Source organism: Bombus affinis, chromosome 10 (assembly GCF_024516045.1).
Source record: "Bombus affinis isolate iyBomAffi1 chromosome 10, iyBomAffi1.2, whole genome shotgun sequence".
Taxonomy (NCBI): Eukaryota; Metazoa; Arthropoda; class Insecta; order Hymenoptera; family Apidae; genus Bombus; species Bombus affinis.
In genome coordinates this window covers 8,666,617-8,692,648 of record NC_066353.1, presented here as the reverse complement: position 1 = coordinate 8,692,648, position 26,032 = coordinate 8,666,617, and the positions used below count along the sequence as shown (strand labels likewise).

At 43.4% G+C, this 26,032-nt stretch overlaps 1 protein-coding gene across 2 annotated transcripts in view; it reads right to left on the bottom strand.

The window, feature by feature from the left end:
- Positions 1–1,881: 1,881 nt before the first annotated feature.
- The window catches only part of LOC126921410 (protein vestigial), a 78,389-nt gene continuing 54,238 nt past the window's right edge, over positions 1,882–26,032 (bottom strand). The window contains exons 2-6 of one of the 2 annotated variants that reach the window (XM_050732975.1): positions 23,470–23,680; positions 23,009–23,161; positions 15,030–15,153; positions 13,212–13,426; positions 1,882–3,136 (exon numbers count right to left, since the gene is read on the bottom strand). In XM_050732975.1, coding sequence (XP_050588932.1) covers positions 3,090–3,136; positions 13,212–13,426; positions 15,030–15,153; positions 23,009–23,161; positions 23,470–23,680 — 750 coding nt within the window. In that variant the 3' untranslated portion in view covers positions 1,882–3,089. Of the gene's footprint in view, positions 3,137–13,211; positions 13,427–15,029; positions 15,154–23,008; positions 23,168–23,469; positions 23,681–26,032 lie in introns of both variants that reach the window. The other variant, XM_050732974.1, reaches the window with a different exon arrangement.

Below are 26,032 nucleotides of genomic sequence, written 5' to 3'. Positions count from 1 at the left end.
GATAAAATTATGCAGAATTGTTGTACGCGTGGAATTAGAGACGCCCGCGTTCTTCCGTTGAATTCAATTTTATTAATTCGTATGCACACGTAGATACATCTCGCGCTGATTCCATAAATCCTGTTGTAGTTGCATCTTTCGAAACTCCGTGGGCTCGTTCTTATTTCTGAAAATATCACGCAATCTCGTTAAAATTTCTCGCCACCTTGCTTTTTCGTGCACGAGCACGACTTCCATTTGCGGCACGGCCAATCAGGCTGCACGTGTCTTACACGTGATAACAACGATCGTCTGAATCCCGGGAACATCGTTTCCCCTAGGTGACGAAGTTAATTGCTCATTTTCTCATCTCGTTAACTGCGCCTCGGTCTGGAACACGTCGGTGATGTAGGAAACGGAGCACGTGTAAAGGAAATCGTCCATCGATCTGACCACATGTTGAACCGAGCAGTTTATTATTTCGTATATTACTTCGATTTGTAATATTAATTAGGTCTGTCGTTCTTAGTGAATTTCGAGGAAATCAGTACGGACGAATTTCTTCAAAATTATTATATACCGCGTCAATTTAAAAAATGATTTCTAAACGCACGTATTTAATCCATGCATCGCTTTATTATGCGATCGCGTTACAGGTATTTACTGTTTCATAGAATTACGTAAATGGTTGTTTATGATTCAGAGTTGTTTTTCGTTTCGATATTAATGTACGTCTACATACGTGATCGTCTCTTTAGGAAAATATTTCTAAATTACTGGAAATGTCTCAAAACTATTTTACGAAGATTTCAAACGAAGATGGCCAAGAAGCGAACGAAAGCGAAAGTTTCACGCAGAATTCCAGAAGATTAAATTCCCCATTACTTCCTCTTATTACGTGCTCGATTAACTTTCCGGTGTGAGTGGAGCCACTAAATCCACCGGTGTGTAATTAACCAGCAGCGGCGTAACGAACCGCAAAAGCATAAAATTCTATTTTCTCAGCCAGATGTACTCCAGTTCCGTTCTACTCTTATCTCTAATCTTTGCTGTTAATTACATAATCGCGGATACGCGGCTCACACTAACAGGATATATCACGTGTTTCTCATGTTCTTGCACAGGAAATCATTGTAGAAAAATGAATTGCCAAAGAGATTCGAAGAATCTCGTTAGTATTTCGACACGACGATCGATGCAAATATAATAATATCACGTCCGATTCTTTTATCCTTGTTACTGAAAGAAATTACCGTCTCGTTTAATTATTCGATACGTAAGCAGTTTTGGAAAATTGTTAAGACAAACGATCAAATTTGTAATATCCATAATGGACATGTGTGAGAGAAAAACTGTTCAAATTGTCGAGACGTTGTAATTTCCAAGGAATTGTAGAAATCGAATCTTAGAACACATACTTACGTTTACACGCTTAAAAGCGAGAATTATATATCAATTTTAAATCGATAACGCAAAAATGATCTATCTTTATGAAATTTTACAGTTGCTTGGTGTAAAGCTGGAATTTGGTATACGTTCTATTCGTTAATATCGCAAACCAAGTATTAGAATGCAAAGTATTTCGTATCTTCGAAATAAACGCAGTGAATTTTTTAATCGAGGTGTTCACGAAGCTTTAAATGTACGTATAAGATCATTAATAACGAATTTTGACAGACTGTTAATGTTACTGTCGCTTTTAATAGAGACGTCAAACATGTCCGATATCATGCATCGTAATTAATTACATGTTCGATCAGGCGTTAAAAGTTGTAACACCGTTTCATTGGACAAAAAATATTTATGAAATAAGGCGTACGTATCCTAATCGAACGATCGATATCGTACGTGAAAAGAAATTTGAAAATAATCATCGGGTGAAAGTCAAAGCCAGAAACGATGTAATATTAATGCATCATTTATTTAACACCTATGATGACGATAACATGAGATGCGCTTAAGGTAGAATAATCCGCTAGGCAAAATGTCGGTTGTGCGTGCGTGCGTGTAATGTGTGCGCGCGCGCGTTTGTGTGTATGTGTGTTTCTTCGTGTTCACGATATGATTTATTAATTCTATGGGGAAGGATGTAAAGAATAATTGTGACAATTCGGGTAATAACTATTTTTAATTTGCTGACTTGGAGAGATTTCAGAATTTCTGCAGCGTCCGGTGTTATGATACAATAATAATAGTAATATATATATATATATATATTTATTATATATATATGGCAAGATCATTGGTCAATAAATATTTCACTTAAATCTGCAGTCAAATTCGCCAAATAATTAATCCTTTGATCTTCCTCTCCGATTTCTATCTTCCTTCAATAAGTTAACCATCGTGATAAATTCAACGAATCCTATCAATTCATTTTATTCAACGGAAACGATACATTCTACAGATTGATAATATTATTCAAGGAACATAGATCTCTCCCTTTGAATTCTTTTCTACCAACGATCGTTTCGTAACGTTACGATCCATCGATCCTTCTTCTTCTTCTACTTCTTCCTCTTCTTCTTCTTCTTTTCTAATTATTTGGAAAATTTAGACACGCCTGTCAATGGCCTAATTCTCTACACTTTATACGAACTAGAGGCTCTGTTGTTCCAGCGGTCGCGTCGGTCGGACATAGGTATATCATCAGTCACTATAAAGGTAATAGTGCGCGCAAAGTATTCCTCCTCTAATACTATCTGAATTGTACGCTAATAGTAGATCCTTAAAGTAAATTAGGTAACACTATGTACACTTTTTCGATGCGGGCTGAACGATTCTTCGCGTACGTTCGTCCGGCCGTATAACAAAAGTTCATTCCTCTCATCCGCCAGCTCTCGTCTCGACTGAAAATCAGCGGATGAATCATCTTCTAGCACGCTAATATCACGTTTGCGACGTTTACAACTACGCTCGTCCCTCCTCGATGACGTTCCACGAGCGCACCCATGTTCGCCATTTTGTCGCTACGTTCGTCCGAGCGCTGACAGTTTTCGTTGTTCTTCCGATTGTTGGTCGCGGATTTCGAGCTCGTGTCTCTCTTTTTCGCGGATTCACCCACCGGATGTTGCGAATTAGTTCGACCCACGAGACTCCGTGGCTCGCTTCTAGAACCAGTAAAGGTCTTTGGAATCTTGCACTTGAGACTCGAGACCTGCAACACGAATGAACACACGAATTTTTAATTTTCCTAAAATTAAAAACTATACATATTAAATTGAACGAAGAACAACAACAACAGTGACAGGAAGAAAACGATAAATCTTTGGTTTCCTTCCATTTCAAAAGGACAGAACGTCTCATCTAAGAAGGACAGATTTATCGCTAATACGCGCTTTACATGCGCTTCATACGTGAAATAAAACATTAATTAACGACTCGTTATCAACGACCAAAGTGTGTAATTTCGTATCTACGCGTTATTCGAATCTGATAATCAGCCGCCAACAGACCCTTCTAGCTCACATCGAGTAGTCTTCCGTTCACGAAAGTTTGCGTCTCGAAGCAATCATCAATTAGACTGGAACGATACCACTGACGATCCACGACACAGCTTTCACGCACAAGACAAGTAATTGGTTATATTCGAAAAGATAGGAATGACTTTTTCGTTGGTGCGGGGTCGGCTCATCGTTCATCGAAATTTATAACGCGGCCAGCCGCGTAATAAAAGAAGAGTCAACGTTTTGACGGATGCGAGGGTGCAGAACTGGTGATGGCACCCGCTGAGCGACACGGACGGACAAACCGATGGACGAACCAAGGGAACGAGCGGTCGAACAGAACGAACGGATGGGGGACCAACGGAATATGTCACGAGATCGAACAGTTAAGATCTCATGTTCCTTGCAACGGTTGCACGCATGCGTCTATAGCTATCTTCGATCTTGATATCTTCGAAGACTGACCCTGCACATCATTCTGCTCTCTCGACTCCTCGTACGTCTCGACCAGCCGCAGCTCCGAGCGAATCATTGGTAATTGAGAAGAAGCTTGACTTGACCGAGGATGTTTGCGTATCAGCGTAAAAATTAATCGTCTTAGACGAATAAAATTTCTAAGGTAAAAGCACGCTCGCGAGCAAAGTATTCTGCGGCAGAATTTCCGCTTAATTCCAATCGATCGAGACCCCGATTGATCACGATGACTACATATCTTAATCATTGTCAATGGACGCAACATCGTCCGATGTTACACGTCCGCTTGTATATTGAAAGTCTCTTGGATACGCTGTAGTTTCAGCGAGCAGGACGAAGATGGACGTTTTCAAATACTTAAATTCCCGGCACGTGGTGCACGGCACGGCCGATTAAGTTCGTATCTGTCGGCGCACACGTGTCAGCACGTGGATCTACCTGCTTCAAAGTCAGCTACGTGTGCGTCCCGCGCGTTACCATATTGGCGCATGCACGCTGAAAAAAACACGTAGCGGAAGCACAAAAGATTCGATCTCTGCCAGCGAGTCAGAGAACGCGAAGCGCTGTTCGATAGAAAGCTGCTCGGCCGGAAAATGACGATGGAACGCGTCGTGAGAAGAAACTGGTACACACTATCGGGTGTTTCGACAATCGATGGACGTAAATTGATAAGCTACGTTTACATACTTTGCAAGTTTCATACTTCCAAGTCGTAGAGAGCATCCACCGGGAAAGTTTAACAAATCGATTGTATAAATTATAATGTAGCTTCGCCTTATGGTTACAAGTTGTTTTGACATATATATACGTATAAAACTTTCGATGAATTTTCATTAGAACTAATAATTCAATTTATCGTATATCACAATGATTATTATACCTAAGTTCTATCTTACTAGCTATATATATTTTGGATATAACGATATACTTTGCGTATTTTTTTTACGATCTATCAACAGGAGAATAAAATCCATCATACTCCAAAGTATCGACGAGTAAATATATGTAGTGATTAATTATTGGGAATAAATCCCATGTATCTATATGATTCGAATGGAAAGCGGAGAAGTTTCTGTTTCATAATCGACGCGGGTTCTTCCCCGTAAATACGAGAGGGTGACTCGGGAAAGCCGGCGAGTACCGGGCAATATTGTCCACGCTATCTGACACACCATTTACCAGCAACACCCCCGTCCATTTTGTTCCAGCATATTGGCCTCGCATACTCGGCCGTGAAAACGTTATAGGCACGTACGCGGCTCGCATAAATCGTTCTGACACTTATGGTACATTATTTGCCGGCTGCAGCCCATCGTATTGAATTAGGATGCTCTCTCACGGAGATTATGATCGGAGCAGAGAAACGATACCAGAAGTCGAAAGCTGGTATAATATGGCAGTATTAGTAGGATAAAATTAACGATTATTACTATTTTTGAACGAGACATTACTTTGCAAAATTCACCTGTATTTAATAATTAGTTAGCGTAAGAAACGAATAAAGTATCATGATTTTTAATTGGAAAAAATATTCTTCTACAAAACGAAATGTCCTTGCTAAACGACGGTTGCTGTGAAATATTCCTTTCTTGTTAAAGGAATACACGGTGTTTTCGTTGGAAACCTCAAACGCACACAAGTCGATGAATACGAAGTTACGGACGAACGCACCTGTTATGAATGTTCCAGCATTCAATATCGCGATATCAAAGAGCATAGCAAGACGGTACAAGGAGGAATTCCCTTCGGTCTTTTCGACAAAGAAACAAAGCACAAAGTCGAAGGAAATTCGGAATGAAACTCGCTGAACCCGAGAATTTTGTAACTCTGTCCTTTATGTTCACCGAAAATTTAATCATGCGCGTGTTACGCTTGAAAATAATTAAACGCTTAAAACTGGTGCAAGTATGCACAGGCCTGCAATAACGTTATGCTCGGCAAGCAACGTATTTAATTAAACATATACAAATATAAGAAACCTTTGTCGTTGTTTATGTATATTTATTCTGCAAATACATACCGAAAATTTAATGCAGCGATAACGGCATCTTTTTATCACCGGAACCTATTTAAATTTAATTTCGTAAAAAGTTATAAAACTGGTATCTTGTAATTGTTATTGCTTCTTCGATGATGAATAATCCGTGTTCTCGTTGCTTTCGTTCACCCCTAACTTCGGGTGGCAAATTCAACGTCAAAAGACGAGAGTTAGGTATTTGGATTAAATTAAATCGAACACCCCCGCTTTAAAAAGCGAAGACCCGACCCTTGCGCGCAGGGACCCTTGCCACCGACGAGGGATACGTAAGCATCGAGATGACCCTTATCAATGAGGGTCAACCCCTCATAGTCTGAAATCCAATATAGTCGTGGTAAAGGAGAGTCCCTACTTTGATTCACCCCGTTTCGAAGCTCGTATGCACCGACGAGCGAGTATTAATTGGAAATTAAGCTTCTAAATCTTTGTGCCTTTAACGTTTCCCATTACTCCGATCCTTTGTGAGGATTCTGGCCAATACGCGCGAAGAGCGATTTCCAACCATTTCGGAAAATTGGACTGTTTGCGATCTCGTTAATCGATCCCTATCGCGTATATCTCACGCGATATGAAAATTATCCATCGAAACCACATAGACTAATTACACCTGCTGTCAAGTACCTTGCAGTTTGATTGACTTTACGGATGGCGATAGCCTAGGTATAAAATATTACGTTCGTCGCTCCATTTGTCGTTTGTGTCGATCCGCAAATACGTAGTTTTAATATTCTTCTAACGCAAGATTGAATTATTTCAAGTGGTGACGCTCTGAAAGTACATGCGCGAACTGCTTCTTCGAAAGTAGCCAAAGAAGAAAAAGGAAAGCTTGGCGACGTCTGTCGCCTTCGTGACGCAACTGCCCTGTCGCGTCGAAAGGTTCGGCCAGGGGTTAAAGGACGAAGAGGACGCGCGTTCGCCGCGGAGGCAGCTCCGGTTCACCGGAGTGTCTCTTCGTCCGCGAACGAGCCGACTTCGAGAGATCGATATAAACCGGCAGCTTTCGACCACTCCCTCCATCCGGCCTGCTGACCAATCGAGGCTCGCTAGCCATCCCCGGCTACCCTGGTGTCCCTCTTTTCCATTCTCTTCCCTTTTGCTCCCGCCGGTGGAAGCGGTGCACAAGCGTGGATTACGTGACGTCACCGGTCGACGCCATTTTCGAGGCGCGTGCCAGAAAGGCCCGGCTGCAGCGACGCGCGGATCCAGAATATTCTCTCTCCGGAGAGAATGTCCCACGCGGACCAGAATTTATGGCGAAGATTCCCTGAATTAATTCTCCTGGAAATATTGAGAGCGCCCCGCTGGACCCTTTCTTTGTTTCGACTCGCTCGACCGCGCGAAACCGCTTGACCGACGCTCCGCGACCCCGAACTGCCTCGAAACTGCGCGCTCATTTAGGATACTGTTTCGTTTTCCAGTCGCTTATGTCGTTCCTTTCTCTTTGCACCGATGAAAAGGCGAGACTGTCGAGGGATGTGCAAGTGAAGCGCGTTCAACCTTCGGAAGACGAATACCTGGATCACTTTGACCCGCCATCCAAGTTCCAATATACGTGTAGATATTATGGGAGACGTTATTCTTAACGGTATCAGAATCAATGTAATAAGAGCCTGATAGTTAATTCCCACTACGATCCTTCAAGTTTCGTTCTGAAGTTGAGTGACCCTGCACAATTACGTTTCGACATGGTCAGATAGGAAGCGAAGATCGAACGATGGATAGTTGAAGAACAAGACTTTGTAGGAATCTTGCATGTTGTACGGTATCTATGTATTCAGGGTAGAATTATAACGCAGAATGTATTCGATCATCGAAGCAAGAATCAAGAGGAAGAATAAGAAGAAGAAACATTTTCTCAATTAAAAAGATATCACGTTCGAAAGGAAAACTATAATATTACCTGTATAATCGTAACAAGGCAATAAATTTCATATAACTGGGTCATATTAATTACGCAAGCAGCGAAGTGTATGCGAACGAAGGGTTGAGCGTATCACCACGACCTATAAAATGTCGTGCATGAAATTCAATTCAGCATTTACGGGTGAAATCCGTGTTTTGATTTAAGTCCATCTAATTGCGAGCGAAGGCCGCGACGTCGCGTCGCGTCGTCGCGGCTGCGTGTTCGGAAGCAATAGATTTCGCGATACCAGTCCGTCGCTCTTCCGCCTCGGATAACGAATCTCGCTCGTAAATTCGTCTCTGCTCGCGACCGCCGGCGAATTAATGCCAACTCTGGAAAGATAAAAGTACGTGAACTGCATTAAATTAACATCGCTGGATCCAGTTCCAACGTCTCACGAATTGCTCTTTGGGTCTCGGTTTCGCAATTTCCGTCGCGCGTTCTTTCCCAACTTTTCGACTTCCTGTTCGAAGATACGTTTCCTTTCACTCTTCTCCGAAACGTCGTTGTTAATGCGAGTATAAAAACGAAGCCAGTTATTTCATTCCTTATGGCAGAAAGGGCTAAGCGAAGTGAGATTCGTTTTAGTTTTCCGATAAACGTGACGATTAGGTTTCCTAGCAATTGCGTCCAACAGTGTACCGCGGCGAAGAAACGAAACAGCGTGCAGGAAACTTCAATCTTTCCAACAGATTTCTCTTTCTTGAATCGCTGATCGATTCCGCGAATCCGCTTCCACCGTGGGAAAAGAAAACGCAATTATCCCATTGCCTTAAGACAATGCCAGTTCTGTACAACTTTAAATCACGACTTCCGCCAATCTTCTATCGGACCAATCTCTCGTACTTCGATTCTCGCAAATCTTCTTTTCTTCGTCTTGTCCAAAAAAAAAAGAGAAAAGAAACGAAAGAAATAAAAAGCAGGAGCAGGAAAATAAATAAGAAAATAAGAAAACAGCGAGTAAAGTAACGAACAAGAAAAGTATAGTAGACGTAAGAAAGAAAAGTGAACTTCCGTAGTTGCATGAATTATCGTCGTCGTCGTCGTCGTCGTCGAAGGCTCGATCACGCGTTGAATTCGTCGATGCAACAGCCGGTGACGGCCAATTAGATTAATGATTTCGCAGAAGTAATAGACATACGCGGGGCCGGTAGGGACAGGAGGGAAGGGGGAGGCATAAAACCGCCGACAGAAACGTCACGCGGTGCGCCATGACCATCTACAGTTGTCCGGCGTCGTCGGACGTCACACGGTAATTGCGATTTATTTCTCTTAATCGCGCTTAAACGGCAGCCAATTTATGCCGACCGAGTTAATTTTACGCAATTATATAATTACCAGTCAACTCGCGGCACGGCCTAATCGGGGTGCCAAGCGGCGTTCTAATGGCGGTACTTCAGATTCGAAGACGCCGCGGGTTCGCTTTGCCGCGCCGTTCCCTCGTGTCGAAACCCGCTCCGAAATTACCTCCTCCGCCCTCGCAATACGAAAGTTTATTGCCAACGCTTGTGAAAAAGTCGTCAGGCTTTCCTCGATACGAACGCGATTGTTGCGCTGCGTTATCGCGAATAAAGAGTTCGAAAATGTGAAAACGATGAGACTTTTCTTTGTTGTAGCACAGTTCTTTGTATTTGGGATTGGTAGATTGGAAATTAGATTTGTTCGGATGAAAAGGGGTATCTTTGAATTTCACGCAGGACATATCAAACATTTGGTTTATTTAGACAAAGAAGATGGATGACTTTATTTCATCACAGACCGTACGCCTCAAGTTTATTTCGTGCCCTCGTTCGCAGTTAAAAAGAAAACGTCAAAAGTCAGAAGAAGTTACTTGTCGTTAATTCCTTTGATTTCCCCAAATCCTCGAAATTCTGATTTCTTTTTACGTACCTACTTCGACAAAATGGCCCGAAATCTGGCTGCTGGATCGTTGATGTCGTTTTTTAGGCCGACTCCTTCGATCGTGGAATCGATATTCGTTCGTGGCGAAGAAAGCGGACACAGCCAAGCAAGTCCTTCCTTATTTATTCATTAATTTCCAGAATCGATGTTTGACGACGAGGTCGCGGCTACTTGGAAGCAGCGAGCGTGCACAGGGCCCTTACGGTAGCACACGCCAGTTAGAATAGTGAGCGTTGCCGGCATTCCGGCGAGTAAATTCTTGAAAACTCGTTTGGTCGGTCCGATCCGCGAACCAACTCTCAATCTGCGCCCGTGCAGCGAGGCGCGCGCGTGCGAATGTAAGCGTTTCCTAAATTGGCCCTAAATCTCAGCCCGTTCGTCCCTGGGAGTCTCCTAGCCAAAGCAACGGCAAAATTTTTCGTAGGATTTCTCCGTGAAATGTCCAGTACGCGTTTTTTATGAATTTCAAGGGGGCCACGCGTTTAGAAATTAATTTTCTTTCGGAGAAGTTGAAGAAGAGGTTTAAAAACGTTTGGAAAATTGTGCGTCACGAAATGGCACGTGTTTCAGAGATCGTCGAAAACATTTTTAACTTTTCAAGCTAAGCAGTTTCAGCTTCTCTTGATATTAGAATTCTTTCGAAAGTAATACATCGGAGAAGATCGCTTTCTTTAATACGTGATCGTCAAGCTGAAATGTCCAAAATGGCTACCGAAAGAGGGTTGAAGCGATGGCGTATCGAATCCGTGACAGCGAGAGGGATGAGAATGCTAAAGCGAAGCTCTAGTATCGATTTTCATCGCTTGAATTCAACATACGTGGAACCTGACCATGGCACACCGCTTTCTCTTCTTCGCTACGAACCCTTAACGCTTGCTTTATATTTTAAAACAAGCCTGTAAGTATCGCGTAAGTACTTGGTATAATAATTTTTTACAAACAAACAGCAAAGAATCTTACGTTTATAAATTTTTCTTTTAAATTTATGTGGAATACAAGTTGAATAAAAAAGAAACTACGAGAAGATTAACACCCGTTTCTTCTATTTTATATCGTACAATTTACCATATTGACGATCAAAATATTTTCTCATACTGGGAATTGTTTTAAAGAATATACAACTAACGCGAGATTTATTTTGAACGAACGACAGCTGATCGGTGGAAATAAACGAAACATCTATAAATATATCTAACTCCAACGCTACAAATCCAGAAAAATAGTCTTAAAGTATCGTTTGGAGCATTTGACGGTCGCTGACAGTGGAACGTCAAAGTCGCTTGACAGCCACAGCGTGAACTGTCAAAGCGAACGCGTGTCAGGGTAGAACATTAAAAAGACATAGAATCAACGGTCTAATAAAATCAATAATCAACGAATTAATGTAAAACGAACAGGCGGAAAAAGTGACACGAAACGACACTATCTTTGATCACATAAATCGCTCTAAGCATAAATTACACTGACAATCGTATCACTCACTATCAACCCCATCGAATGCTACATTAACGTCACGTGTTATCAACCGCATCAAATATCTGAGACGTTCGATAAAATAAGAAAAAACGAGGCAACCGAAGAACACGAAGAGGAATCGGATTTTCCATTACGGAAGACATCACCAACGCGACGACACCCTTTGCGACTAGCAAACGCATCCCTCGGGGGAACGTCACGGCGCACGATAAAAATAAAGCTCGGACGGAGACACGGAAATTCTCGAGCGTGGTAGAACGTTGTATCAAAAGTTACGGACGTGTTACATGAAATCGCGTGACTGGCTACCGAGGTAAAACGGAAGGCGTGCTGCTTGCAACGACGTGCAGACAGATGGGAGTGGTCTCTGCAATCACGATGGGCGTGGTGCTTCCACGGCGTGCTGCAGCTGCACTCCGCGTAGCGGCCTCTGTACCTTGCATTTGCCTTCCAACGTGCTGGCAAATCGCGTCACGTGAATATTCTTCCCTGCGCGATTCCTCTTTCCTTTAGGATTTTCCAGAATTTTGATAAACTACGCAACTCTCGGCGTAGTCGTTATTTAAGGCAAGCTTATCAGAGGTTTACCAAGTAGGGGTTGATAAAAATGCAAGAGTAGAAAGGATAGAGTTGTTATGACCGAAGAATTCTACCCCCACAAAAACGCTCATTCTCTATTTTCCTAACGCTATCGTAGTTTAGCGTTACAACTCCACCGTACACGTTCGTTTCCCACGCCAGCGTCGAATTCCACCGATCTCGTGCTAACAAACTTTATAACACGCGTGCAACGCTCAATTCCGAACCGAGTTTCTTCACCCTTTGCGAGCAACCGATCGATCCACAGCTACACGATCCGATAGAATCGTGCACGGTGCCGAAAACACGGAAGAAAAAAGAGGAGAACGCCTGGTGACCAGTGGGTTGCAGCAGAGGGGAGGATGAGCGGGCTTTTTATCCGCGATTTACATGATAAATCTCGTCGGAGGAGGATCGACTCGACATCAAAGTTGGAAGGCCGAGAGTGCAGCATCGTTTGCGGCGGCCGGCAAGAGGGAACGGAGGCAGAATGGCGCGCAGGTAGCGCGCAAGAAAGGTCGGTCGGCCCCTCAGATGCTCGCAATTAATAAGAGCTTAATGGGGGCCGATATAGCGCTGCCACGCTCTCAGGGACTCGTGCTTTCTTCGTTGTTCTCTCCCACCGAAATCATCGATGCCGACGACAAAAAGTCACGGCACAGCCGTAAAACATTTCGCCCCGACTCTTTTCGACTATACTTCCAAGGTGCCCGGGACGCGTCACCGCAAAAACAGCCGCACCGTTTTGATTCCCGCAGTCCAACGTCCAGTTATATAAGAGAGGGAAAGCTTGTCTCCCATGAGCGGACTAGAAAACGCGGAGGAAGAGGAATCTGAAGCTAGTGGCTAGACTACCGAGAGAAAATTGTCGAGTAATTTGCTGGTAAATAGACTGGTAGATACTTGTGCTTTTATAGGAGATTTAAAAGTGTGCAAATATACAGAAGGTATATATGAAATAGGCAAAGAATTCTCGATATTATTATACGTAATATTTGGTACGTTTAATTGGTGAAAGTTGCGTCCCTAAGAATATGAATTAACGTGCTTAGACATCCACCGTCTGAAATATCACGTGGTTCCATAAAATTCTGATTATATCATAATTCTCTGAGCATCTACTACTTTTTAGAAAACGTAGAAAATATAGGAAATTTAGGTTTCGATTTATCATACAGTGGATATGTTCGTCGATATTGGAGAATAGCTTTTACTTTACACGTACTTGCTACGAAACCCGTTTAATATGAATCGCATGTCCAAAAATATTTACATATTCGTAAAACGATTAAAGATAAAACACAGAAGTAAGAGGACCTGAAAAACCAGAAAGCCATACCCTCGAATCATTTAATTTCGCGGTGAAGTATCGACGCAAGAAATCTACATATATGAGATTCGTGAGTCTACTCACCAGAGAGGGGTGCGTAATAGCCGTGCGGGTAAGAGGGTGCGGAGGAAGCATCGACGAAGGACTGCGACGGCGTCGCCGACGGCCAGTCCTTGTAGGAGGCCGCGGAGTGCGCGTGATGCGCCGCATGGTGGCCGAGTCCTCGCGCACCACCCAACAGCAAACCACCGTAACTCGTCACGGTCGCCATGTTATGGTGGTGATACTCGTGCACAGCCCTGCAAAATAGATCGTAAAAATCATTCTCAGTATCTCTCATCCTTGAACACGTATTATAGAACTAACGTAATTTCTAGATTATCCGATACGAAATACCAGATGTACCGAGTAAGACGGACGAAACAACGAACAGTATACGTAGAATAAACGCGTGAACGGATCGAAACGATGGAAAAAGACCGACGAAAATGCGAGGGGTAAAAGAAGGAGGAACGAAAAAGAAGAGGGCAAAGAAAAGGTAACGCGAGAGGAAAGGAGAAAAAGAATCCTCGATATCGTGCCTCTTCTCAAGAACGGTGACAGACTGGTAATTTATACGGCGGCCGACGCGAGATCAGCGCTAAAGATCTCTCGAGCAGGGGTACCTGCTCCCGACGGTTTTCTGTATTTTTCACGTCTCGTTTTCTCTTTGCCTCCGTTCTTTCTCCTTCCCTCTTATTTCTCATGCTCGCCACCGTGTCGCTTTTTCTACGCTCGTTTAATCTGTCCTTCTCTTTCTGGCTCGCACCGTTTATTCGGGTTCTTTCCTCGATTTCTCCTGATTTTTCTCCCATTTCTTTCGTCATTTTTCAAAAGACACTTCCCTTCTTTCACGTGTTTCATCGCTTCGCTCGTTCCGTCGTCTCTCGTACCCGCTGCGACATTCATTTTCGAAGGTTTATCCCGGCAGGCTATCGCGTAATGAGCGTGTCGCGCTTACCGGAGGTGGATTTTTGGAATGCGTGAGGTATCGGTCGCATTATCGTCTGTTAATCGAACGAACGACGATTTCGTCGATTAATCACGGGGCTGGTTTCGCGCCGTGCGCGTGAATGCACCGCCGCGAGATACAGGCCGCGCGAATTTAAAATAGAGTACGTCGCGCTGGAATGACTGCATCGGATTCTCCGATGGGACTCGTCTCTAATTAGAGGTTGCGATGCTGGCGATTCGAACGAATGGAACGCGAAATAGAGAAGAAATGGGGATTCTAATTGGTTTGATATTGTTGTAAATGAGATGGGTGGAAAGGAGTAAGCAGAGGAATGTTAAATGATATGTAATATGGCGGTTTGTGTCTCGAGGTGGTAGATTAGATAGAACTATAGATCGAACGATGTAAATGGATATATAAAATGAAAAGTTTGTGAAAATGTTATTTCATACGTAGTTTCCTATTGTTTACAAGGATTATGATCTATTTCTTCGGTAAGTTTTCCGTATCTCTTTTACAAGTTTGTTCGGATCTTAACGCAAGATACTCGATCGTATCTTTCTTTGGATCCTCTCGCGTATAAAATTTTATTCTTCCTATTTTTGTCGTAATCAGAATACACGAAAATCTGTCCATGTCAAGATTGGAGAGTATACTGGATGTAGTAATAATTTCCAGTTATTTATTTGTCCATATTAATAATATCTTTTATCTTATCCAACAAGAAATTCCGAAGAAAACATGAATTTTACGGATAAAATCGAACGAATTACTTTATCATTTATGATTTATGGGAATATAATACGAATGTCAGTTTAAAAGGCTTAGAAACATGGTATTAGGACAGATTTTCCTCTAACGTAGAGATATATTTTAAGGACAACACAAGGAATGTTAGGAACGCTCACCTGTGGTGATACTGTGGATAATGCGGATGCCATGGATCCGTTGGACACTCGTAGACTTCGCCAGGATGCTGGCTCTTCCAGAAGGAAGGGGGGAAGTTCCTCATGAACATGGGAGAGATATTTTCTACAACAAAATACAATGCTTTTAATAATTCCTTATTTATCCGAGCAAATGCAAATTGCCGTACAATATCTACAATTAAAACGGCGCAATCTTTTCGTATATATATATATATATTTCTTATGAAATAATATTTTTATTTTTATTTTTATTTTTATTTTTATTTTTATTTTTATTTAATATTTTTCAAACAATGTACAATTTTCCTGTTCTAAAAGCAAACGTTCAATTTATTAACCAGGGAATTAATGAGTTAATTTCCTACATATTTTAGTTATCAATTTCTCGAATATCTCTTTTACGTGTCGCTTTTATTTATTCATAATTTGTTATATCTATATCTGCAAAAGCTAAATTGAAATTGGCCTGTTTTCGCCAATTTTGAATTTCATAAATATACAACTTCCTGGTTAATACGTTCGCTATCTTAGTAGTCTGACTTTAAGTATCTAATTCTACTGACGCAGTCGGCGTGTGCTCTTATTTTTATGCGTTTGAGAAACGAAGACAAACGAACCAGCGGATTAAACGTTATTGCACAAACTAAGAGTATTTTTTGATAAAAACGATTCTGCATCTTCTGGGAAAGGGTTGCCATATATCGGTAACAGCAAATAAATTAAGCAATAATCCGGTTAACGAGCTAACGTAACTTCAAGGAATGAAGTTACGTATATAACTGGAGAACGAAGGTATGCGCGATTGTAAATATCATAGTACACCATAGTTCCCTGAAATTCTTCATGAAGAGTCTCCAACGATAAGTTACACGGTATCCGTGATCGGTCTACGATCGACTATCCCAACCTGGACGGATCACCGGGCCAATCGGCGCAATAATTTTTGTTCGAAAGCTAGACGTTCCGACTGGGCAAGAATGTTTATTAAAATATTTGTATCGTTTCCCACGGGCCAGCACGCGATTCTTACGACGGCTCACGATAAACGGGTAGTCGGATCCCACGGGATCGAACCGCGCGACAGAAAGGTACCGCTCGGTTGTTTTACAAGCGACCACTCCAAAGCCAGAAGCTTGTCGTGTATCCTCCCGCGAGTCTCCGGGTCCTTGGTCCCGGGATTCCTTTTTCTCTCTCTCTTTCTCTCTCGAGGATCTTTCGGCCGATCCAAACACATATTCGAAGGTTGAACCAACGAGATCGAACCAGCCGACGATTTATATTTCTAATTCCTCCTCTTCTTCCTCGATCTCATCTTCCACCGCGACTCGCTATCCCAAGGAAAATGTGTCAACTAATTTAGAAAAAATATTCAATTTACGAATCGTTGTTATTTCTGGATGTCAGCGTCCTTTTATTGCCATTGCCATCTGTTTCTTCTTCGGGTGTTTTAATATTGCCTGTCGTAGATATATTACGGTGATGACTTGATATCTCCGTCTTTAGCGAATAATATATTTCGAAGGTTCCTTCCTAAAAAAAAGATTCTCTCGTTTAAGGTTTCTTTTCTCATCGTACGATTGTAGTTTCGGTATCTTACGCGTTGTCATTTTGGTTTTTATTTCGTTATATTTTTATCACAGCGTTAGTTATTCTGTTACAGTATCACGATGATTATGCACGAGTTATTTATGTATCATATGTATTTGACTGATTGCGATTTCGGTTTTGTTAATAGTAGATAGGCTGTGGTAAAATTTATCTTCATTTGCTCGGGCAACGCGTTAATTATAAAGTTTACTTTGTATGGGTCGACAAGAATACACACGGCTATGTAAAAAGTGGCTAGCGCTAAGGCTGTTTGATAAAACAGAGGCATGAATTATTCATTTATACGTGGCGCAACCTACCAGTATCGATTGATACATAGTGCTCGATGTACAGTAATTTATCTTTAATAGATGACACATACTTACACATGTACGTACATGTGATAATTAACGAGTTGAACCTAACAAGTCAACGATATACTATCACGAAAGAAAGAGACGTTTACGGTAAATGAAGGATAAAACGCCTTTTAAACTCGACATTTACGATATTAAACACGAATACTCTTTAGATTAAAATGTACCTTAAAATATCTTTAAAGGCTTATCATCTTCGTGACAAAATCGTACAAAGTAATCTGAAAATGATTATTTATAGAGCAAGTCAGTCATAAACCAAGAGTTGTACGTTGCACGTTTCAACCTGATGTGTACGAGGCAGATTTCAGAGAGAAGTTTAAACAGGAAGTAAAACGTTCTTCATCTTCAACTCGCAATCGTCGTGAAGCAACGTAGAAGCGTGATAAAAATTCCAGATATCGATCGATGCGCATTCCCAACTCGAGTACATCAAACTCGCATCCACGGCGTGAGTTTGACATCGACGACCCTTTCTGGCTTCATCGGTACCACATTCGCGTAGAATCGATTCCCGCCCGTTTCCCAGTTCTCTGCCCGAGCGTGCAGCCGGTCCGCGGCATCGGCACGGTAGAAAGCCGGCCGTGGACGCTCGACACTCTGTTTCTTTAATTGCGTTAATAAATAAAGGACAGTCGGCCGAGGACAGCGGGCCGGGGGTTAGAGGGATGAGAGAGGGGCAGACAGACCCTGGCGGTGGTAGAGAAGAAAACGGGTGGGGAGGCGGCGGCGAAGAAGTCAGAGAGAAGCACGGGGTTGGAGGAAGGACGAAGGACGCTGGAACGAAGGACGTGGTGGAGGCCGGTTTCCGTTCCGTTCCGCTATCTTGCATCTCCCCCGTAAGCAAATCGCAATATTTAACGCGATAGTTAGTCAATCTTTCTTGATACGTGTGTAGGAGGATGATGCCGTGCCGCTCGACCAATCCGCGATACCGGTTACAGCTCTCGAGACGAGAAAGCATATTTTACGCGTTTCACCGTCTACAAACCCCCCTTCCATTCTGGCATTCCACGCGTGGGAAACAATGCGGCTCCATGGCTTCTTTATGCTGAAAGTGTCGCGGGTCAGTTGTTACCGGGACGATCCGATACCCAATCGAGTTACAGTATCGTTCTGGACCCTTTGACGATTCGCAGATCGTTACGGGATTTTGCGAATCTTCCTCGAACGGGTTTCCATGTGTTTGAATAAATGGAAGAGACCGCGCGAGTTTATCGATATTCGTATATCTGGTTTAGTTTCGTACGATGTGAAACGAGACGAGTATCTTGCCAATTTTACAAACAGAGCGTGATAACTTAGATGTTTCGACACGTACTACGTATTTCGATGAACATGGCGACGAAGTTGAGAACCTTGAAGCTTTCGCGAAGCATTCGAATTATTATTCTCTGTGTCAAATATATTGCTTGATTAAATATTCAAATTACACGGATACCGTATGTATACACGCATATTTCCAGTCATTATCTATTCCAGCTTGCCATTAACCATCGATCTTTCTAGGAAGTCCATATCAACGCGTAACAACCTGTAACCGATAAATTGCATTCCCTTCGGAGACGAGACAACAAGTGGTTCTTTGAACGAAGGAACTGGCTCTAACTCTTGAAGCTAAAACTCACAGAAACATCGCGAAAAGCAATTTCACGAACCAGCGTCGGGCTCGTTAATTTTTTCGGGGTACATTCATTTTCCCGACGAGTTGGTCGGCAATGATTCACTTCCAGCTATTCACCGAGCAACTCGACATCGATCGTTCGTTCGCGACCGCGATACCGCGATACAAATGTAGTCGGTAAATCTTCGGTGGCGTCGCGGCCTCGGTGTTTCATTTCCGAGAGCCGCGGAAAATAATCGGCTGACACGGTCCGGGGGATGAGTTTCTCGCGTTGGACGTGCTGTTCGGCGTCGACGCGTGGCGTTGGCGCGGCGCCAGAAGGTGCCTCTATAAAGACGTCTCGCGTCGCGGTGCCGCGATTCGTCAAAACGTAACCCACGGCAGATTGATGTGGCGGTGCGACCGGATGCCTCGTTATTCTGATTGCACTCGCGGCCACGGCCAAAGAAACGTATACTCACATCTTACACATCACAGACCGAGGATTCGGATTCGCCGAGGAAACTAATGGCGCGTTCCGGTCTATTTTCGATTTGTGTTAATGTCTGTTACCTCTGCGTCGAGGCTTTTGTTAGTCAATTCGGAATGAGCGACGACACCGTTAGTCGCTGTTGAAAGCTGTTCTTCTCGACGATTTTGCCTGGCAGAGTGCGGTAGTTGCATTTAAAGTTTGTTGATCGAGAGAGTTTATTCTATGATCGTTTCTTTCTTCTTTTTGACAGTGGTAGAAGGTAGAGTGGAATGTAATAGATTTGAAGGAAGGTCCCTTTTATAGAGTCGTTTGGGTTATGGAGGTTTGTTTGGAGTTTGAGTTTGTTTTCGTATTATATTTTCATAATGGTAACAGGGGATGCAAAATTTTAATTCCAATAAATGCTGATAATCGACTAATTACCGTACGACGGCGTAAAATTGATCGAAAAACGAATAGAATTGTGCAGGTCGGGACGTTCTCAATTACGGTACGTTAAATTGCATAGCGTCATAGATTACACGGCAATTTTCATCCGTGTGATCCGCGGCTTGGAGCGAGCGTGGAACGTTGAAAAACCATGACCGTAGACCGAAGACGGTATCGCGACTAATCTCGCGGCAGCCCCTTTGAAGACGCCACGGCGCGGCGCGGCGTCATGTAAGGGCCATGTCAAGTAATTGCGTCTCTGTTGCGCCGCGGTGGCTGGTGAACGGGGCGTTAATTTGACGCCACCGACTGGAACGACGCGCTCAATTTCCCGAACTCAACGTTACCGCCGTTCCCGACGTCGTATTCTCATCAGACCGAGCGGCATACGCGACGCGATAAGCCGATCCCCCCGCAGCGGACGTTCCGAATTAACCCTTTGAACGGAAATATGTGCGTTGATAAACGCGTGTGATTTTTCAGCTCGCGACGCGACAGCCACGCTCCCTAAGAAAACTAGATCTCGAGACCTGTCTATTTTTCACTTTTTCTTACACGGTGTTCTCTTTCCTGTTTCTGTATTTACGTACGTGTAAAATCTAAAAACCCATCGTTAGATTAACGATAATTGAGCTGAACTGGACGTCGTATACGGAGAAACGATATCTGTTTTACGAAGAAATTTATGCTCTAATAGCAAATGTATTTATGTATCTATGTTGTGTCTGGACATGAAGCGATAATTCTACTCGCATACGTATTACTGTCGGAACGTAAGTAGAATAAGGAAGTTGTTCGTCGTAACGGAGAATCGACGTTGACAAAAATGACAATAGTTAATTTGCATTGACGTGCCATCGATAAGTTTCAATTCAATTCAAACAATGAAAGTCAGGTTGCCGCAAATACGTAGAATCGTTCTCTGCCCGCAAGAAAGCAGGATAATCATGGTCGCGTCGCTTATGCGCCCGTATCGGCGAGCATTCGAGGGCAAAACGGTTTATCGGCTAGTCGTGTCGTTCGCCTCCTTCGATCCTGTCCCCTTAAGCGTATGCCAGCCGTATCCTGGTACCGACTGGTAGCCAAGCAAAACCCTCGTAGATACGGTTTCTTCGTCGTGCAAGAAACATTCCCTTGGGAATGTAACGCGTCATCAATTTCCAGCCAAAATTGCAATTTTCGAGCGCGAAGCAAGAACCTAAACTCGATTATTCTCCTATGTCCTGTCGAACGTAGAGATGGATATCTTTTAAGACTGCGGGAATCAAAAATATTTGATTCTGGAATTAAATATGCGTTTCGCGTGTTATGAAGGTACCATCTATTAGATAATCAACATTTTCTTCTATCATGTCTACGAGCCGAGAGATCTCCGCACAATTTACAAACCATAACCTAGGTAAAAGCGAAAGTAACGAAGGAACAAGTCGTAAAAGCGTGTTTCGACCTCGTACACGTGATATCTTCCCTGGGAAGAACTTGATATAATCCAAACTCGTAGCTATTCAATTTAATAAGACCGCGTAACGCAGCGATGGTTCCGGAAGTTCTCCGCAACTCACCGCAAACACGTGCCGCAACGCGTTCAAACAATCCCCAACCCTTCTTATCGGTTGCCTTTCTCCCTTGATCTTCCTGCGGAGGGGTGTCTTTGTTCTCTCGAGCACACGTTCATCGGTAAGAGACGTTCGCTCCTTGTACGTATGTTAGCCGGCATACCGCGGCTAAAACTGTCTTCTCCGGCGCTGTCTCTTCGTTCCCCGTTCCCCAACCCCTTCCTCTACCTTTTGCACTCCTTCTTCACCCCTGGTACGCTTTCACGGGTCTCCCTGAGTCAGCGTGCATCTCGTCGTAGGCCCGAGAAGCTCTTAATTTACCTTTCCTACGCCGTGAAAGCGTAGTCTCGATGGAACGAACGAGCATGCGGACAGAGCGAGGGGCGAAGGGATGAAGCAGAGAAGAGGGAGAGGCGCACGGCACATAACAATTAGGTCGTGTTGTCTTGAATTCTAAGCAGGCTAGTGAACTGATCGTGAGCACTGCCGCGAGATAAATGCGGCCTTAAACGATACCGATATAGACGGGCTGCTACGCCGATCGCTTGCCAAACCGACTTCGACCGCGACAACCCCCTGTGCTGGCCTTTTTCGTTAACCGGCTCTTTCTTTCGTCAGCTTTCGGCCCTTCAGCTGTGGATCATTCGTCGTCCAAACGCACCGACTATATGTTGCTCACCTACCACTCCTTTTCTGGACGATATGAATGTTTCTTTCTTTATGCTTCATTTTAACTTGTCGATATGTATGCTGTGTTCTTTGCTCGCGCTGTACGCATTCTGACGGGTGCTTCTTCTGTTGCGCGAGTTTATTATGCCGAACTAGGTTTACGCCTTTGCCTGATATAGTTGACGCAGTTTTTGGTTATTCGTACGAGTTTATCCTAAATTTGGAGGGGAATAAATTTTTGTTTTGTAATTTGGTCGAAGAGATCGGTAATGCGATAAAAGCATGGCATATCGTATGGTTCTGTTTCTTCGTAATTATTTTTTGAGAATCGTTTATATCGGATCTCGTAATGTTTGTATTCTCTGTCTTTGTAATATTCTCGTAATAAAAATTCCTTGGCTTTCAAACTAACATCGACTTTTCATTCGTTCCTTAGATTCAACGAACTTACTTCTGCATCGCTTCCTTACTCCTTCGTCCTGTTGTTTCATTTTCATCTGATATTTTTTTCTCGCCCTCGCTTCCTCTGTGCGTGGCGCAACTTACACTCCTTCTTCTTCGTCTCCTTCCACGGACCGACAGCAAAGGTTTTAAGTCCCCGAGTACGACGACGGTACAATTGTTACGAGGCTTGTTAGCGTTGTCGCGGCCTAATGGCGCACTTTATTATCGGCCTCCGCTGGGACCGCGTTGCGTCCGCGCTCGATGCGTTTAAATCACCGCCCTTTGATGCATTAGTCCCGGTCCAGACTCGCGCCGTCCAATCTTCGACTCGCGTGTTTCGATGACGTCGAAGCGTCGAAACGAGATCGTAATTGGAACGAATCGCGCTCCAGCATTTATTCTCGCAGGTTTAAGATAACTGTCGGCTTGTTTCAGCTCTGCCTAACAAAGTGTTTCCTTTGTATTTTTTTTTTTATCTATCGTTCATCGTTAATCATACATTTTCTATCTTATGACGTAATAATCGTGCACTTTATATTTCACAACTTACGAATAATTTTACGATCAGTTGCCGTTTGACGGGTTAAAATCTGCGCAAAATCAAAAGAACCGACAGAGAAGCCGCAAACGTAGAAATTATAATTCGTCCAAGAGATTGACAATTTTCCCCCCGGTTAGCAGATTAACAACGATGCTCTAACGCTTTAATAACTTCTGTGTTAGCTTTTTACAACTTTCTTATGGTAATTTATATTTCTACACGTTCGAAAGTAAAATATTTAATTTTGGCAACAACTTACCCTTCGGTTTATCGTGCGCCAATGCCCTTTGAAAATGTTCCTCCACCTCGGACGCAGCATCCCCTCGGTAATGAGTGAAGACCACGCAATTTGTGCTAACGTATTGCGCTATGCTCTCACCATCGTCTGAATCTTCCGCTGCAGTGCCCGTACCTACGGCTATAAGCCAGTTAGATAGGGCAAATTTGCCAGAAGTAAGCAATATTAATTATAGTATATAATAACACGAACCATTTGTTAATTTTATCTGCGATAGTTTTTATAATCGAACAGCAAAACTTAATTCACAACGTTATCTTTCATCAAGAAATTAATAATAATATTTCATTATAAAAATGCTACTGTTCGTTAATCTATGTTTACTTTTACGCGTAATTGTCATATATAATAATTTTTGCATTGTGTCACGGTCAAGTTCGGAAAATGTGGAAAATTAAAATATGGTTATCGTAAAAGCTCACCGTCCGTGGATCTGTCGTCATCTAACGTTCTCGAGGGTTGCGAAGTGGTCGATGCAACGGGTGGCCGTGGTTGAGGAGTTGGCCTTGGCGATGCTGGACTGGGTGCCGAACCGACGGAACCTGCGCTGCTCGGTTGCCCTTGCGGAACACTTGCACCAGCTGCACAAATTTCAAGACCTGCCGCCCCGAGTGATCTTTGGTGAACGTTCAACTGTAAAAACAATAATATATCGATATACACGTGTTGCTGTATTCGAAAATATTATTATCTACGACGATTGATATATTAACACAATGTAACTTAATTTACACGAGCTTCTGTAAGATATTCATCTGAAAGATAAATGAACTCCGATTGAAGATTATTAACCGTCGTATGCTTACACACGCAGTGATTTAGATAGTCACGGTTTAAGTAGAATTCATGCCACTGCTTTCGTGTATCTTGATAAATTTCACAAAATCCTTTCACTAACATTCTCATACGCTTCTATCATCGCGTGCACATTGTACGAACCACTTTAATAATTCTATTTATCAGAGTTCGAATGGTCAATCATTTCCACGATCTCGAGTATTTGAATATTCATGCAACGCACTGGACGCATCAACTATCAACGAAGATTTACTTCTTTGCGTTAAGAAACCCTTACGCGTGTATCATTTATAAGCGTAAAAGCTAAAACCTGAAGCTCGCTTCGATCGATTTTCAAGAAGTTTCAGAGCAACGTACGAAACGATACACAAGCAGTTGAAAGCATCGAAGAAAAGATATTTAGAACATCGATACAACGAAAATCGTACATTTCGCGTATGTAAATATAAAAAGCCACGACACGAGTGTTGCAGTATCAATTCCCCAAACATCCTACTCAACCATTCGATCAAGCAATCAACCTTACCGATCCACGTTTCAAACTATCACAAGACCCTCATAACAGCGATATCGACATCTCTCGAGGTCTGACCAAAATATTATAGGGCCAAGTGGACCGCGAGCAACGAAATGCCCGTCGACGAAACGCTTCGACATCCAGCTGCAATGGCGCGGACAATTCCAGGGATTTTACCACCCTCTAACCACCCTTACCCCATCCTCCTCAATAATCTGTCCGCCAGTCACTTGGCGAATCCGTCGAGGAAACGCGTCGTCGTCTCGGCTGACGTTTAGTAGGTAAATCGTACGAGCGACGTCCTTAGAAGAGGGGTAGCATCCATTGAGCACATACCGACGCCAAGCGTCGGCGTCCATTGTACCCCCCACTCCTTGCTGGCAGACTGCAAATAGCGCGAGAGCTATGCTATGCGCACTGGCATCGTCACGGCCGGTCGCAATGAGACCAAATAGGACGTAATGCTCGCTATTCATTAGATCCTACGGATGCAAATGCCACGCTGGGTCATGGCATTCTGCTCGAATTTTTTCGACCGCGTCGAACTGTCCCGATACGAGAGCGCACGCGACACGACAAGCCAACTATTCGGCCACGATGGATCGAAAGATGGCAGCCGCTCGAGCGTCGCGTCGGGACGCCCAGGCGGCGCTCGATCGAGACATTCCTCAGGATTTAGATTGCGAGGATCGTGAAAGAATTATTAGTACTGACTTCTTTGCCAATCTTCTCCTTGAAGTTTAGAGAATTTTTAACGGATCGTCCGTTCGAGGTGAGTAGGTTGACATGATTGGCGGTAGTGTTTCTGGTGAGGGGTATAGTTATAGGATTTACGATTGCTTGCAAATTATACAACGAATCACTGTCACGATCTAACGCTACTCTGGAAGAAACGCAGCCTAATTCCTCGAAATCAAAGATATCCGTTCACCATCTCTAACAAATTTTCCTCTTCGATTCAACTTCGTATCTCGTCTGACACGGCAGGTCTCCGAGGAATTCGCGGAAGAGTACGAACGAACGGCGAGCGTAGACAATTGATGTCAATTGCTCGACGCTGGTATCGTAGCTCGATCAATTCTCCAAGACGTATCCATAGAACGAGAGAAAAAGGATCACTCGTGTGTATATAGAGTCCATAGATGAGACCGTTAGTCGCGTGGTTCATCGTCTCGAAAGCGGAACATGGCGCGCGCCTCGACGTCAATTAATTCCGCGCGCATAATCCGCCTGTGGATTATTCGAGGAACTCGGAGGACGCGAACGTTTCGAACGGAAACCGGCCAAGCACGTAGGCTGCTACATAATTTTAACTAGCCTCTATGTTCGTTTAGCTGCTGGCTATCGAGAGCTCAGAATTCTGTCGTCTTTGTCGTCGTTGTATAGAGAGTCGAAGGTCGGCAGATTGACGAGCAGATCGAAAGTGAACGGCGGTGGGTACATAGGGTAACAGGGATCGCGCGAGACAATCCTGCGACATTACTCACGCGACTCGCCGTGCTCGCAATGATGGCTAGAGAAATACGAACGCGTCAATTAACTTTAATCACGGCGTCTAGCATTTCCCGCCTGATATCGAGGCCAAATGTTTCCCTGGCGCTGCGCCTTCCGGACGTCGCGTCCCTTAAATAGATTCGTCGATAGAAATGCTTGATTCATCGATCGTTTCT